Source organism: Lachancea lanzarotensis, scaffold LALA0S09, assembly GCF_000938715.1.
Source record: "Lachancea lanzarotensis genome assembly LALA0, scaffold LALA0S09, whole genome shotgun sequence".
In the NCBI taxonomy this organism is placed as follows: domain Eukaryota; kingdom Fungi; phylum Ascomycota; class Saccharomycetes; order Saccharomycetales; family Saccharomycetaceae; genus Lachancea; species Lachancea lanzarotensis.
The window spans coordinates 583276-598358 of NW_019212887.1; the positions used below are offsets into that span (position 1 = coordinate 583276).

The following is a 15083-nucleotide window of genomic DNA, read 5'->3' on the forward strand; positions in this document are numbered from 1 at the left end:
AACGATAGTCAGAACTGCTCTCGACTGCAGAGATCGGATCGCGAGCATTGTATCTAAATTACTTGAAAATTTTACTTGGTTCACGAACAAACTCTTTTTCATATTCTGCTTTTTTTGTTCTTGGCACGATAAAAGCCGCTGTCATCCTTTTCATGCCTTCTTTTTTCTTTTGATCTAGCATGTTTTCTCAACTTTCTTCTTGCTGCAGCTTCCGGGGCCGTGACAGCTAATGCCGCTCGTTTAGCCCTCCTCTCATTCCTACGACGGGTGATTTCTTGCTTGACATTAGAGTACGCAAAACTGAAATCAGAAACTGAAAGCCTGTTTTGCAGTAATTCTAGACACTCTTGTGACAATGTTTGGAGCTCTTGAGCTTGCTCATCGACAATTCTTCTATCGTCCTCCAAGTACATGAACAGAGGCAGTATGATCACCGCTGCCACGGATTTTAATTCAGTTTCATCCATCATTCCCACAATCAAACCAAATAGTTGTATAGAGGCTTTCTTGGATACAAAGGTTTCACGGAGATTCTCTTCATCTCTGAGCACGGAACCTATTCTTGCTAATGCGAATTGGACAGCTGTGTCATACTTGACATCCTCATTTTCCTTGGTTATAAATGCAGTCTTCTCAGCGATCCATTTGCGCAGAACGACGACCAGAATCGACACGGCAGTAGACGCCAGGGACTCTGATACGGAAGGGGCTCCAAGTTGGTGGAATAATCGGTACGCAATCTTCTGAAATTCATATGCTGGAAGAGAACTGCCGCTATCCTCTTTCTTTTGGATATATTTTTTAACCATTTTGCTGCTGATCAACCTGACCCACGGATGAGGATATAACAGAGAGTCTACCGTGCTCGACCACATGTCACTATCTTCAATTATGACCTTGTCTTGTTCGATTTCCACATAAGTGTTCAAAACGTTCAGCGCTGTGTAAATCAAGTTCCACTCGACAGTAGATCCAACAGTGCTTCCAGACACAATGCGTTTAGCCTTCGAAATGGCGAAGGAATCTAAGCGATTATCATCGCTGAAAGCTAAGGCGTCCATATGAATCTTGTAAATTTTCAGACCAAGTTCTACGAAAATCGAATCATCGTGCTTTAACCATGCCATTATGTATTTCTCCAAGGGACTCACATTGGATTGCCCAAGCCTCGCCAGAAGATTTTTCAGTAAGGCCGTGCCCATTTCACGGCAACGTGGGGATGTATCATTGGCAGCGACATTAGACAGCGATAAGAAGAATGACGAAGATATACGCAGCAATAGCTCCATTCCTGATTTGCTGACAATCAAATTGATGAGCTCCATCACTGATTGGCGGCCTTCTTGGGATGGATATTCGAGATTTGAAACCAAAAACTTGAATTGCTTTTCTAACCTCCCTCTGCTTTGGTCATATTCCATCAAGAACTGATAGTAAACGCTTCGGGAGACGTCTCTAATTTCTTTCGAGTGGTTCGTTACCATTATCTCCGCAATTGCATCAACGACATCATAAAGTTCAGGAAGGACGATATGCTTGAGGACCAATGATTTAATGAAATTGAAGGCCAGTCCTTGTTTGTTAGGCTCATTTAGATCTGGCTTGATTCTTCCCAGAATATAACTCAAAGCCGTGTCTTTGAGCTCAATATCCTTATGCCTAATCAAAGAGGAGAGAAACTTGAGACTTACCTGGCAAAGTTCACTAGAAGTGGATGGTGAGTCGCGTATCACTGTCAAAACTTTTCTTGCACAGTTTTTGAAAATACCTTCATGTTTCTCTGTGAATTTTAACTTCACCAAAATTATCAAGACGCGCAAAGTGCTTATCAGAACTTCCTCCTCGTCAGCCTCGAGAGCCTCCTGCAAAAGAGGGGTGAAATTTTCAAGATAGGCCGCCTCCAAGAGACTCACATTTCTCATTAGAATTGTCTTCAGGAGATCTAGCGCAAATTTTCTCAAAATGGAGTTATTGGATTTCAATTCCGTCTGTACTTTGTCATTTCTGGCGTTTAGGTTAACAAGGAAGAAAGTGCTATGCTTTTGACGTCTCCTGCCGCTAGCCGCATCCTGAACTTCTGCAGTTGATTGCGTGAATATCTCATAACATAGAACCAAAGCATCCGTAGAAGCGCTAGCAACGTTGTGATTAAGGCCGAGTGAATATCTTCTCATCAGTTCATTGAGTTTGCGTTGGTTTTTCAGACCCAGATTTTCTGTGAGCAGAGCTTTTATTGGATGAAGCAGATGGACAAATGACGCCAATGAAATGTTAGACGAAATGATCTCCGCAGTGTCGTAGCTTTTGTTGAATTTAATCTCTTTCAATTTTGAAGTATAGCCCTCGGCATCTTTCTCTTGACCAGCAGTGCCGAAGGTGTCCTCCATAATAACGTCAACAATCAATTTTGCTGTTGAATCCAAATCTTTGGGGTTTAGTTTGGCTGAAAGAGCGGACAAGATAGAGTGTATTGTATAACTCAAAATGTGTATTTGAGACCCTCTTCTGAGTGCACTCTTCAGCTCCTTAAGAATGAAAGTGAGGTACTCATGTCCAAGAATCACAGACACACTTGCAAGGTTCTTACGCACCGCCTCTCGCAGCTCTTCTGAACGACTTCTCAATACTTGACATACGCTGCTCAACACCCCTGGTAAAAGTCTAGAGCGTTCATCAACGTCTAAACCTAAAGTAAAGTTCACGAGGGCCTCACAAAGCGGGATTCTCGCCACAATTGTCTCTTCGTCCCGTGTGTTGAGAATCTTCATGAGCTTAGGAAAAATCTCTTCCTTTACGAAGGTTTCGGGGTCTGATAGGGTTATGGGAAGCTTTTTGATCGTCACGGTTCTTCCCTCCGGATTTCTCACGGCATCCATAGAAAGACTCAACGCCTTAGAACAGTGTACCACCAGAGATACAATTTCTTTCAGAAACTGCGGCTTGGATTCGAAAGAACTGATGAACCTTCTCATGAGGGCCTTATATTGACTCCAAGTAACAAAATGAGAAAGAAGGCCGATGGCCGAGATCGCTTCGTTGCAAATATTCCGATACTTTTCGTCCGTACAGTAGACGTATCGTTCGATCATGGGTATTAAAAAATGTGCAATGCTATCCGCTGCCAGGTTAGAAGCACTCTCACCTAATCTTTTTATCGCCCGCTGACGACGGTGCAATTGAATGTGAACAACGTTTGTGAAGAAGTTGGCTTCATCATCGCCTTCATACAGCAGCACCTTCATATCATCTAGCTCCCCGTAGTACTTAGAATGTCCGATGATATAGGCCGTAATCGAAACAAACTCTGCTTGAACGTCGGCATTTTTGTGACGTAACCCAATTTTTATTTCTGGCAACAAATCAGCCGTAACTAGCTCGACAGCCGCCCGTGCATCATCAATAGAGGGTTTGGCATTGACGAAGTCCATAAAACGCTTCAACGTATGGGACGCATTCGTTCTAAGGGCAAGTTCTTCTTCATTTCTGATGTAGTACAGACAAGTGTTCAGTACTGGGATCCACTCTGTTTCATTGAGTAACATACAATCGCCGCCATCCAGCTTTTTGAATGTGGGCAAAACAGTTTCGAAATCGTATGTTTCCATTCGCTTGATAGAATAAGCGTTAAGGTCACTCAGCAAATTAGCAACCCGCTGCAGTCCTTCAAAAATGCGCGCCATAGCCTGAAACACAGCATTAACCGACATCCGCAATTCTTTATCAGGAGACGTTCGGTAAAGCTTTGAACATGATTTGTATAGACTTTCAATCTCATTCCATTCGCATGTGTAGTCTTCCAACAAAAATGAAATAGACTGCATGACTTTAACGGCATCTGATTTACGAATTCCTTTCAGTCCTTCATCAAGAATACAAGCTAGGGAGTTTATGAGATATTTCTTTGTCTCGTTATCGTGGACATAGCCAGCGTCTATGAGGTTCAAAAGCAGGTCCAGAGATATTGTGACGGTCTCTTGGCTGTTACTCACGTTTAGAATTTTAGGAAGTGTTCTTAGACAGGAAGAAGCTACGAGCGATACAAGATCGACGTACTCGCTCTCTTCTGTTGGATTCTTTATCAGTTGATTAGAAAAACTCAAAACCATGGTCAGTACTGATTCTTTCGCGTTGCATCTCGAGAGAAGCTCCATTAGTGCACCCGCGATGGAGCACTGCTGATAGTACAAAAATTTGTAGAACCGTGTATTTGTTGCCCATAGGGATATCAGTGTCAGCAGAGCAGACGGCTTCTGAAGATTCTCATCGGCGAAGTTTGGAAGCCTGGGCTCAACAATCAGTTTGTGAAATTTCGGGACCTGTTCGGTCCAATCAACATAATCTCCAACGGACGAAAATACGTTGAGGATTAATTTCATAGATAGCTGTCTGACATTGGTAGCCTGCTTTAACATGTAGTCTTTCTCGGTCTTGCCGCTTGATACTACGTTGGAAGCATAGATTGCGTAAAGCACTGGATTGATGAGCACAGTTGTTGCATTCGGATAGCGTGAACCCAAAGCACTCACTGCCGCCTGGCCAAGCGTTACAAAACCGGTCATTCTTCTAAGTGACAAGCTGCTGATTTCGGCGGGGTCTAAACTGAGACCGTCCTGAAAAAAGGTTTGATAATTTAGGCCTTGACTTGCAAGCTTCAAAAAGTCGACAACATATCTCTCAGCCAAACTTGGTAGGAGGGTAATAACCGCTGTCTTTCTACTTTTCTTGAGACCACTAGTCACCGGCGTTTGGGCTCTGCCGAAGAGTATACGTAAAACAATAGGCATCACAGATGTTCCGTCATCTGCGTCAACTATGGGCTTTTCGTTGTTCGACAAAAGGTTCAGGCACTCATCTTTGAAGGCATTGTCATCAAGCAGATTTTTCAAGTTATCCCTATATTTGGTGACGGCTTTCTCTTTGTACGCCAAAAGGCCGTCTAGAGCCATCTTTTGAATTTCTGTAGTTCTACTGCCGAGCAGATCCATGAATCTTGAATAAACATCCTCGGATCTGAAAATAGCCTTGATGTTTTTAAATTTTCCCATCAGTTGCAAAAGAAGTTTGCGGTCATCTTCCGACCATGTGTTTGGTGCGCTTGACTCTCTTTCGATGATCTCCTCAGTGAGTTCGCTGCTTGCGTGATCTGTTTTTAAGAAATACGGAACGATATCTCTGGAATGGCGTTCGGCCAACTGGGGGACCAGAAGAAGCCCTCTTAACGCTTGGTTACGGATAAGACCTGGGTAAGTTAAGTCACTTCTTGCTTCTTTGGAAAGATTTACAAGTGAGAGGTCAACGAGAGAATATGACTCAAAGATCTCTTTACAACCAAGTAATGCATCGTTTAATCTTGTAACACTTACCGACCATCCGATTTCTTTGGGTACGTCTAGCTCGCTATGCGGTGTATAATATTCGAGCCTGAAATTGCTATCTAATGCATCCATGAATTCCAAAAACAGTCTCCATGTAAGTTGCTGATCTTTTTCAAATACGTTTGGTAAGATCTGGTAAACGCCTTCCCATGCCGGTGAAAATCTCACTGTTAGACTGCCAAAAAGATAATGAAGGAAAAAGTGGCATAGCAGCACATCCGGAGGACTTCGCGCAAAATCGTCGCCCGCTGCCTTGAGTCGCATGGTCACATCTCGCGCCGTTTGAAGATTGCGAGGTATCTCCTCAATCAATCTACAGTCACTGAATATTTGGGGAATCTCTTGGCCCTGTAGTTCCATAACTTTGATGATGAGTTTAATAGTCTCGTATCTTATTTTGTCCTCGGGGAGACTTAAGTTGTTTGCAAGTATGATCAGTACTTGCTGATCTCCCTGATAGAGAACCTTATCATCTGAAGATATAATTAGGTCAACAATGCGACGTATACCTTCAAGGCATAGCCTACTATTCCGCACTTTTTCGACATTAAGGAAAGCTGACTTCAATATGCCTATCAGTTGGTCGTTGTTTTGAACCGTCAATGATTGTAAGACCATCCCAATGACATCTTTCTCAAAATCGTCCAGATGATGTTTTTCTAGCAGCATTGATACAATTGGTTCCAATGCTGATAAGTTGTAGCTATCATCAAATTTTAGTAGTTGCAACTTCCAGAACAAATCATAAAGAGAGTCGCTTTTTGTCATTTCCGATTGTGTAATTTCGGAAAGTAAACTCTGAGCGCACTCCTTTGGAATCGATGGATTTAGAATCTTGAGTAAAGACTGCTCCTTTCCTAGTTCCACGAAGAAAAGTGCGATTTTTTTAGACTGGGTGCGCCAAGACATGTTAATAAACCTTTGCAATGACTTAGCACCTCCAAATGAAAGAACTCGGTCCTTGTCGTATTTCAAGGCCAATCTGAAAAACCCCAGGAAGTCGTCGGTGAACTTTTCAAGATAAATAGAGAAGAACAACCTATGACACTGTGCAAGGTCAGGAAGTGCTGCGTTTCTTAATATGAAACAGAACAGAAGTGCCAGATCCTCAGGGGCTATGGTGTCAGCATTGGGATGCCCAACAACTTTGTTGACGCTAGCGATTAAGTTTGACCAAGAGGAGGTCTTTTTGCCGCTTTCAGCGAAGGATAGCGACGTCAGCAGCCTAACAGTGCAATTGACATTCACTGAAGAATCATCCAAGTACGCATCAATAGCCGCTAGGGTTATATCATAAACCTGTGACGCGTTCTCGATGGATGCGTGCCTCACAATATTTAAGATGACATCAGCCATGAGCGAAATACAGCTTGGATTCCCTGTACTTTGAAGTGCTGCTCGTATAAGAACACCCATCATCAGCTCGAACTTTGAGTGCAAAGACTCACCTTTTGAAATGAGGGCCTCCGTGTAAAGCACTCGAAGACCGTCATAGATGCTTTCGTCCTCAGCTCCTCGAAGTTGCTCGAATGTATTGTTAACAAAGTGCTCTAAGCTTTTCTGTTTCGTCTTCCTGACTAAAAAGGAAAGTACTTCAGCCGAAAACCGCGAGAGGTATTCTTTTCTGTGCGATAAAATAGGGAAAAGAAGGTTGAAAGTAGGAAGAAGGTCTTGGGCTAAAATTCGAGAGAGGTACTTGTAAATGTAGGCGACACAATTGAAGACCCATTCGAACACATTTGAGGATTCAAATTGTATCGCTGCATCAAGTAGATTCGTCAGCATGCGCATCGCTTTCTCGTAAAACTTCATAAAGTCTGGCCCCAGATCGTGACAAAACTGCGACAAAAGATCCAATAGCGGCTGAAGGGAGTGTTCATCGTGCAGAGAAATCTTGTCATGCAAATGGTCAAATACCTGATCTTCGTGAAACAAAAGTTGAGGAAGGGTCTGAACCAGGGGCCTTACATCATCCGTGAAGGACGTAAAACCTGCGCTCAAATTGATATCTTCCCAATGCTCGAAGGAAGCCAAAAAATGTGAAGTCTCCACATGGTCATGTACTCTCTTGCTCAAATCCCTCGCTGGCTCGATCCGGAGATTATCGATTTTATCTTTGAAAGAGGAGTATCTATAACGTTTGGACGACTTCGTCGCCACTTTTGGAGGTTTCACCATCTTCACTGTAAAGCTTCGATTGACAGTTCCTTTGTATAAAGCGCTAGTAGTTGTGAAGTCGATGAGTTGGCTAACGTTTTGGTCTGGGACGATAAACTATATAGTAGAGCTCATCGCATCGCCTGTATAGCTCAGCGGAAAATTTTTATAATTATAGTCATGTGATTAGAATCGTTCGAAGAGATATATTAACCGCTCGGGCAAAGGTTTAGTTACGTAGAGCAATGAGTACTGAATGAATACAATTGAGAACTCCAGTCCTTGAATCCGTGTAGTCTATAAGAGTCTGTAGTTATGCTATAGCAAACTTGCTATATAGTGACGACCGACTGGCTATATCGATCTGTCCAAAGTTAGTCTGTTGGTCTAGCTCCACACAGCCCATGTTGGCGAGCGAAAGAAGCTCAAAAAAGGCTTTGCTGGCATCCTTCTTCGTCGGTAAATCTCCTTCTTGAGTCAAAGCTAGACAGCTCGAAAACGTCATGGCATCGGTATCAAGGAAACTAGTTTTTAGCTTCTCAGCCATTTGATCTAGGTCTCGGGATACATATTCTCCGGTCGTGAGACGGACATTAGTAGAGGGCCTTTCTCCCTCTTGAGATGTTGTCTGAAAGCTCGAGTCTTGCTCCACGTCTATGGAGCTCCTGGTTCCGTTTACCATCTCATCCTCCGCTTCTGGTTCCGCGTTTTCCAGGTTCTGATCGCCTTCCCATAGAGTTGCCAAATCATCTTCGTTTTCTTCATGTAGTGGGCGTTCAGCATCAGGACTGGACAACAATTCAGTCCCCAACCCGAGAGATTGGTCGAATTGAGGATCTTCCTCAAGCAACTCAGGCGCCCTCTGGGAAGCCCGCTGCTTCTTGATATTATGGTAGGAAAGAAGATTTTCCAATATTGCTCCAGGCATGTAGTCAGTCTTTTCTCCAATTTGAACCCACAGCCTTTTGAGTGGTCTTACTTGTTCGTGTGAGCTATCCGCATGGTCCTGAATTTGAGAATTCAAGGCCGCATGCGAAGTTTTGACAATTTCGTCTCTTAGTTCTGTATCGCGGTCAACTTTCAGTTGTTTTAATTGCGACAAATCCTGATTGAGGGGCTGGGATTCAAGAGGTGTTAGAACGGAGGACCTTGCGGGCCCTAGTTCCTCTTCGCCTTCAGCTTCCGCTTCCATTGCTGCGTCGTCAACATCCTTTTCCAGACCCAAATCAAAATCAAATTCGGTATGTTCCTGTTCGAGCTGTTCACCTACAGCTCTTCTGCCCAATTCCAGGGATCTGTCAGCGCCGGATTCGCTGGCGTTAGCCACAGATTGATCTTGAATTCCTAAATCCCAGTCGAGGTGGTCATCGACGGGAAAATCGTCTTCCTGAATATTTGCACTACCTGCCGTCTGGTTGGACTTATTGATGGTAGTATTGGTGCCCTCTCCAACTGCCCTCGTGTCTGTATCGTCAATATCAAAATCTAGATCCAGGACTGATGATTGGTTATGGCCCAGCTCATCAACATGTGGCGCATTTCTTCCGACCTCAATTGAAGAATCCCAAGGAGCTGCTCCCTGGACATGTCTGTGCATCGATCTCTCATATTCCATAAATCCTCTTGGAATGGCTTGCTCATTTAAGAATTCTAAACCTGGAATCTGTAGAACTTCTCGTTCTGTAACTGCGTCTTGCAGGAGATATTGACTAGGATGGAGCAGTGTAGTTCGTTCTATTTGAAGTGTCATATTTGAAGGAGCAGATTTGAATAGTGTTGTCATCCTGGTTAAAGTATCCTTGATATCGGTTAGAAGTAGCGAGGTTTTTTTCGAATATACGCGGACTATACCGTGCAACAGTTCACCTGAGGCCCGCAATGTGATGGGCTCGACGTTTTCACTATCAAGTGAACAGCCAGCGACACGAGCAATTTCCTCGACGGACTCAATGATATTTGTGTGCTGAGAGACGCTCTTGGACAATGAGTGCGACATGTTGGACGCTAGCCAAATTTGAGCCAGGGAGCCATTGTTGGTGGTCAGGTTGATGAAGGTGGGGGCTTTCGGAGTGTTCTCGGTGACCATTGCGAGATTGAGCTAGAGAAAGCTGACGCTGTTGTTGTTATTGTTATAAGCTTGAAAATGTCTTTAGTAGCGAAAAATTAGCGATAGGCTTAAGTTGGTGTTCTCAACCAACTCTCAATAATGCTAGTCCCCCAGTTCAATGGTGTGGGTAAAGAGCGATGGATAGGAAGATCAGCACACAGGATTTAGCAAAGAAACTAACCGGTACAATTTGATGTTTTCGCGTTTTTCTTGTAGTCCTAAAAGAAATTGAGTTGATTTATTACGCGTCGGTCATGTGACTCTCTTGGCTTCATAAAGTCACGTGATCAGTGCGTTTGTACGAGATATAGAGAGGGAGGGAGAGACTGAGAGTTCGTTACGGAATAGTAAACGCTCGTGTATTGTATTTCATAAGAGCTAGAATATGAATTGGCTGTATCGGGCTTGAGCTTCGAGACCGATTGACGTGTGTGTATACTTACGGGACGTGATCTTCACAAAGAGAAAACAACAATTGGTGTGAATTGTTATTCTTTATCTAAGCGCGGCCTGCAATACCTCCAAGACTTCGAGCTGGATCGCAGCTTCAGCAGAAACTTTCTCGTCAGACGACGAAACGTTTTTGTTGGCCTCAGCGATTAGAGATCTGACATGTTCGGACGAGAAGGAGTCCAATGGGAAAGCCTCGACAGAGTTCACCGACAGAGTGGAGCCTGGTTGCACAGTGGCGAAGCCGCCAGAAACGAAATATTTCTTGGAAGAACCGCCCTCAAATACCTCTACAACACCAGGAGATAACTGTTCAACAGTGGGCACGTGATTCGCCAAAATACCAACTTGACCGGATTGGGCTGGTAGGTTGACTTGGGTGACCTTGGAGCCTGCAAATAGAGTTTCATGGGGCAGGGCAAATTGCAGCTTCAAAAAGTCGCTTGCCGCTTCAGCGTAGGTACGCTTAGACATAAGGTTGACCGATCTGGCAACACATTTTGCGCTACTTAGACGGAACATGCTGTGAAATGCTATGTGATCTGGCTGTGAACTGAAGTGTCGAAATTTGTGTACGTGATCCACCGGCCTTTCGTCAACAACTTCAAACAACTAGGGTTAACAATTGTTGTGAGACACTTCGGAGGGGCTTGCACGGCCAGTTTCGTCCTAAAATCCCGAAAATTTTCTAATTAATTTCTGAAATCACTTTGTACTAAACAGTTGTTTGCCAACTGATTGGTCCTGATAAAAGCATGTGACTAGCACATGATATATCACGTGAGTGCTCGGATTTGGATGTACTCGTAATAAGCCGAGTACTTTTCTGAATCTAGCTGTTCACCCACCGAATAGCGGAAAGGTCCATCACCAAGAGCAGTAGCTGCACATACACCTAGCGAAATCTAAGTCCAGCGATCTTCGAATTCAGAACTCTGGAATTAACGGTGGAACTGTGAACATGTCAGACTCTACAGCTCTTCCAAGTGAGCAACGCCATCAGAACAAGCTCACGAAATGTTTTGACGATATTATGAAAACTGCAGCAGAGATGCTGGTGCAACAGCAGATGAAGAGCATTCAGCTAAGCTCAGATATAGCTGCAGGGTTCACACAGTCGCAGCATAAGTTGTTGGGAGAAAAGGTGCATACATTTCACTCGATTCTGGACGATTTGGACCTGACGCTCACAACGGCCAAGAACTGTGTGGATAAGTTTGCAGCAGAAGCCGCAGCGCGCAGAGAGAAACTGCTTGAAGAGCAAAGAGTTCAGCAAATCGAGCAAGAGAAGCTGAAGCGGGAACAAGAGGACCAAAAAAGACTGATAGAGGCGCAAAAAGCATCAGAATCGACGCCTTTCGGTCAAAATGATTATCCGGAATCCACTCCCACAACATTTCTCAACGAGCTTTCGAAATCTAACCTCAGCGGTCCAAACCGCAATCTCAAAGAGATCACGACCGCTAGTGCGGGACAGAATGACGCTAATGACAACACAAATGGCACGGGCGGTAGCAGCCATAACACGAGTGGGGGTCATGATGGCTACTCCACAGGCCTCAATGATTTGAACGACCTGGACCTTTCCATGTTTGGCGGTATTGAGCAAAATGATCTGGGTTTAGGCTTTGATGAGGTTCCAATGGCTGCTAATAATAATGATAAGAATTTGAATAACGAGAGTGGTTTGAACGACTCTGCTCCGCCTAGGGGTAACGATGGTTCTAATCAAATGCTCGGAAATGACCCTAGTGCCAATAACACAGACAGCTATCTGACGTTAAACGATTTCAATGATCTGGGATTAGATTGGAATAATTCAGATGCTCAGAATGGGTTGGATATGAGCGAGTTTAACATATGAGTCTGTACCTCTGCATCGTGCGTCTCACTAGAAAACATCGAAATCCAATAAAGAAAGAAAAATAAGTCAAATCATTCGCTCTACTTTAATACACATACTGTAACTAAGAATTGTTTTCGAACATCACTACCATAACTGTGACATTATCAGTTGTACCCTGTTTCAACGCCGTCCTTACTAAAATCTTAGCAGCCTCGTTAGCATCATCTATACCCTTGATAGCGTCACAGGCCTCCTGATCCTCTAATACGTCCCATAGTCCATCACACGCTATAATGAGAAACTGATCCGTGGTTGTTATTTCTACGCTGGTTGTAAACGGGTTGCCGACAACTAAACTATCGAAAAACTTGTCACCTAGAGACCGTGTAACTGCCAACATTCCATTTACACGACTTCTCATGACGAGGCCTCCTGCCGCTTCAACCCTCTGCATCTCCAGTATGTCTGAAGCCTTATGATCGTAAGTCAATCTTACACTGTGGCCATTACGACACAAAACGATTCGAGTGTCCCCAACATTGGCCGTGTAGAGCATTCGCTTATGCTCGTCCAATTCTATTTTCTCGTTTGGGTTATTTTCAGGTACTTCCCAACGTAGTACACCCACAGCTGCTGTGCATCCACTGTTACCACCAAGATCCGTATTTATACGCTCATCAGCGTAAGAAAATGCATCGTTGAGAACCTCTCTTACATCTCTACTCTCGTCATCCATAATGTCCTTCTCTAACACCGAATGCAAATGTGCTCCACACCATTTTGATGCCTGTGAACCTGCATGTCCATCGAAAACTCCAAAATAACCCCAGTCTAGTCTCGACCCAAAGTTTTCCACGTATGTGTGAACGTCTTCCATAGTCTTACGGAACTTTGAATTTTGATTTTCGGCCACTCCAACGGAATATGAAAGGTGGTAGGGACGTTCCTGTTTATCTTCCCCGGTTTCCTTTGTACTGGAATCATGTTGGGGACCATCTGTCTTTGACATTTTAGAGAATGATTTTGATGAATGGGCAAACACAGGGTTTGATACCTCTGCTAGACCTTTTGGTACTGAGAACGAAACAAGCGATGGCCTTTATCTAGGAATTCTGTTGAATCATCATGAACTGGATAGTAATCTAAATTCAGTTTATTTAAATAGGAATATATACAAATATAAAATTAAGCTCCGTCAATGAGCGGATGTGAAGATATGAAACTGTGACCACATCAACACAGCACTGGATGAATTGTACGAATTCAAAACATTTGGTTAGACATTACAGAAAACGATTGCGAATTTACGAGGTATTTCATTGGTAGCAGTATGTAGTAGTTCATGTATTTGGGTGATCAGGCATGCTGCCTCATAAATCTTGGCAATGACAAGCGAAGGCTTCCTTTAATGTATACAGATGTCCAGCTCCACTAGCTCTACCGACTCCGTTGTGTACTAATCACACTAACGGGCCGCTCAATGATGGATTGTGACACGATGACGAATGAACTCTAAACAAATGCTCACTACAAATACAGACTTTCCAAGTTTTCCTCCACCTTGTTTTTCAATATCCGCTCCTTAGCCTGTTTGAAGTCCTCAGCGGTCACTTGCATTCTTCTTTCCCGCAGCGCTAGAAGACCGGCCTCGGTACACATAGCCTTGATATCAGCACCCGAAAGATCGTCTTTGGAGGTCACAAGGTTCTCAAGATCCACGTCTGGAGCCAAATTCATTTTTGATGTGTGGATGCTTAGAATTTTGCGCTTTGTGCCAATATCTGGGTTTTCAAATAAGATTTTTCTGTCGATTCTGCCCGGTCTGATCAAAGCGGGATCTAAACTTTCGATTCGGTTCGTAGCCATTATCACCTTCACATCACCTCTGTCGTCAAAACCGTCCAGCTGATTCAGCAATTCCAGCATTGTTCTTTGGATTTCTCTCTCACCACCACTGTTGGATTCGTAACGTTTTGTTCCAATAGCATCAATCTCATCTATAAAAACAATACTGGGCGCATTATCAGCTGCGGCTTTGAAAATTTGTCGACAAAGTCTAGGACCATCTCCAAGATATTTTTGTATCAACTCCGACCCCACGATTCTTAAAAATGTGGCGGAAGTCTGATTGGCCACGGCCTTGGCCAACAAAGTCTTTCCTGTTCCCGGGGCACCATACAATATGACACCCTTGGGAGGCTTGATGCCCATTTCTTCGTACAACTCCGGATGTGTTAGAGGAAGCTCGACGGCTTCTTTGATTTCTTGAATTTGAGACTCCAATCCTCCAATGTCGCTGTAATTCTCTGTTGGCGATTTGTTGATTTTCATTACGGATACCATTGGATCGGTGTCGTCTTGAAGAACACCAACGATGGACATGGTCTTGTGATGCAAAAGAACAGAACAACCAGGTTCTAGCAGTTCTTTGTCGACGAACGACAGAATTGACACGTAGAAATCCGGCGTAGTAGGGCTGGTCACGATGGCGTGGTCATCATCGATAATTTCTTCCAAAGTCCCTACAGACAATGGTGTACCACGAATTTCCTCCAGCTGCTTCTTTTCCTCTTCCTGTTTCTTCTCAAAAGGCTTCAGAATCTCTGAGTTCGTGACAAACTCTTCTTCCAAAAGTAGATGATCTTTGATTCTCTCCATGCGTAGTAGTTTCAACCGGCAACGGGTGCTCGGATACACACTTGGAAGTTTCTCAGCCGTGGCTGGGCCCTTTCTTCTCTTGCGTCCTATTTTCGATTGTACAGAAGGTTCATACTTAGGCTTCTGCTTGTCCTTTTTCTTCTTGTCTTTGCCGTAAGTTGACGCACCTTGACCCTTTATAACAGCGTAATTCGAGTTAGTATTGAGCAATTGCAAAATTTGGAAAGAGAAGTACTTTCATCTCAATTTCCTTGGGTAATTCCTATAGCCACATACCATTTCGTCTTGATGGTTATGCCAATGGTCTTGATTTGGAGTGGAGTTGCTACACTAACGTCAAGTTATTTGCCACCATGACAAAAATGGCTATAGCTTTGAATATTGTATATTTCGACCGTTCGTCTAAAGCGATCGAATTATAGTGATTGGATTTGTAGAATATAACAGTGAGTAAGACAATATATATCGAGAGAGTATCGAATCAGAGAAG

At 43.7% G+C, this 15083-nt stretch overlaps 6 protein-coding genes across 6 annotated transcripts; 1 reads left to right on the plus strand and 5 right to left on the minus strand.

Moving 5' to 3' along the window:
• Positions 1 to 98: 98 nt before the first annotated feature.
• On the minus strand, positions 99 to 7553 carry UTP20 (LALA0S09e06238g1_1; the record flags this gene model as incomplete). The annotated part of the gene is made up of 1 exon (XM_022770869.1): positions 99 to 7553. One exon carries the CDS (start codon positions 7551 to 7553, stop codon positions 99 to 101), a length of 7455 nt encoding a protein of 2484 aa, XP_022630166.1.
• Positions 7554 to 7845: 292 nt separating this feature from the next.
• On the minus strand, positions 7846 to 9618 carry MCD1 (LALA0S09e06260g1_1; the record flags this gene model as incomplete). Its single annotated transcript, XM_022770870.1, has 1 exon — positions 7846 to 9618. One exon carries the CDS (start codon positions 9616 to 9618, stop codon positions 7846 to 7848), a length of 1773 nt encoding a protein of 590 aa, XP_022630167.1.
• Positions 9619 to 10134: 516 nt separating this feature from the next.
• On the minus strand, positions 10135 to 10611 carry ATP16 (LALA0S09e06282g1_1; the record flags this gene model as incomplete). Its single annotated transcript, XM_022770871.1, has 1 exon — positions 10135 to 10611. One exon carries the CDS (start codon positions 10609 to 10611, stop codon positions 10135 to 10137), a length of 477 nt encoding a protein of 158 aa, XP_022630168.1.
• Positions 10612 to 11050: 439 nt separating this feature from the next.
• Positions 11051 to 11953, plus strand: MED2 (LALA0S09e06304g1_1; the record flags this gene model as incomplete). The annotated part of the gene is made up of 1 exon (XM_022770872.1): positions 11051 to 11953. One exon carries the CDS (start codon positions 11051 to 11053, stop codon positions 11951 to 11953), a length of 903 nt encoding a protein of 300 aa, XP_022630169.1.
• Positions 11954 to 12056: 103 nt separating this feature from the next.
• Positions 12057 to 12944, minus strand: PTC1 (LALA0S09e06326g1_1; the record flags this gene model as incomplete). Its single annotated transcript, XM_022770873.1, has 1 exon — positions 12057 to 12944. One exon carries the CDS (start codon positions 12942 to 12944, stop codon positions 12057 to 12059), a length of 888 nt encoding a protein of 295 aa, XP_022630170.1.
• Positions 12945 to 13462: 518 nt separating this feature from the next.
• Positions 13463 to 14872, minus strand: RPT2 (LALA0S09e06348g1_1; the record flags this gene model as incomplete). The annotated part of the gene is made up of 2 exons (XM_022770874.1): positions 13463 to 14767; positions 14870 to 14872. The coding sequence occupies 2 exons, from the start codon at positions 14870 to 14872 to the stop codon at positions 13463 to 13465; spliced, it is 1308 nt and encodes a 435-aa protein (XP_022630171.1).
• Between the last annotated feature and the right edge of the window lie 211 nt (positions 14873 to 15083).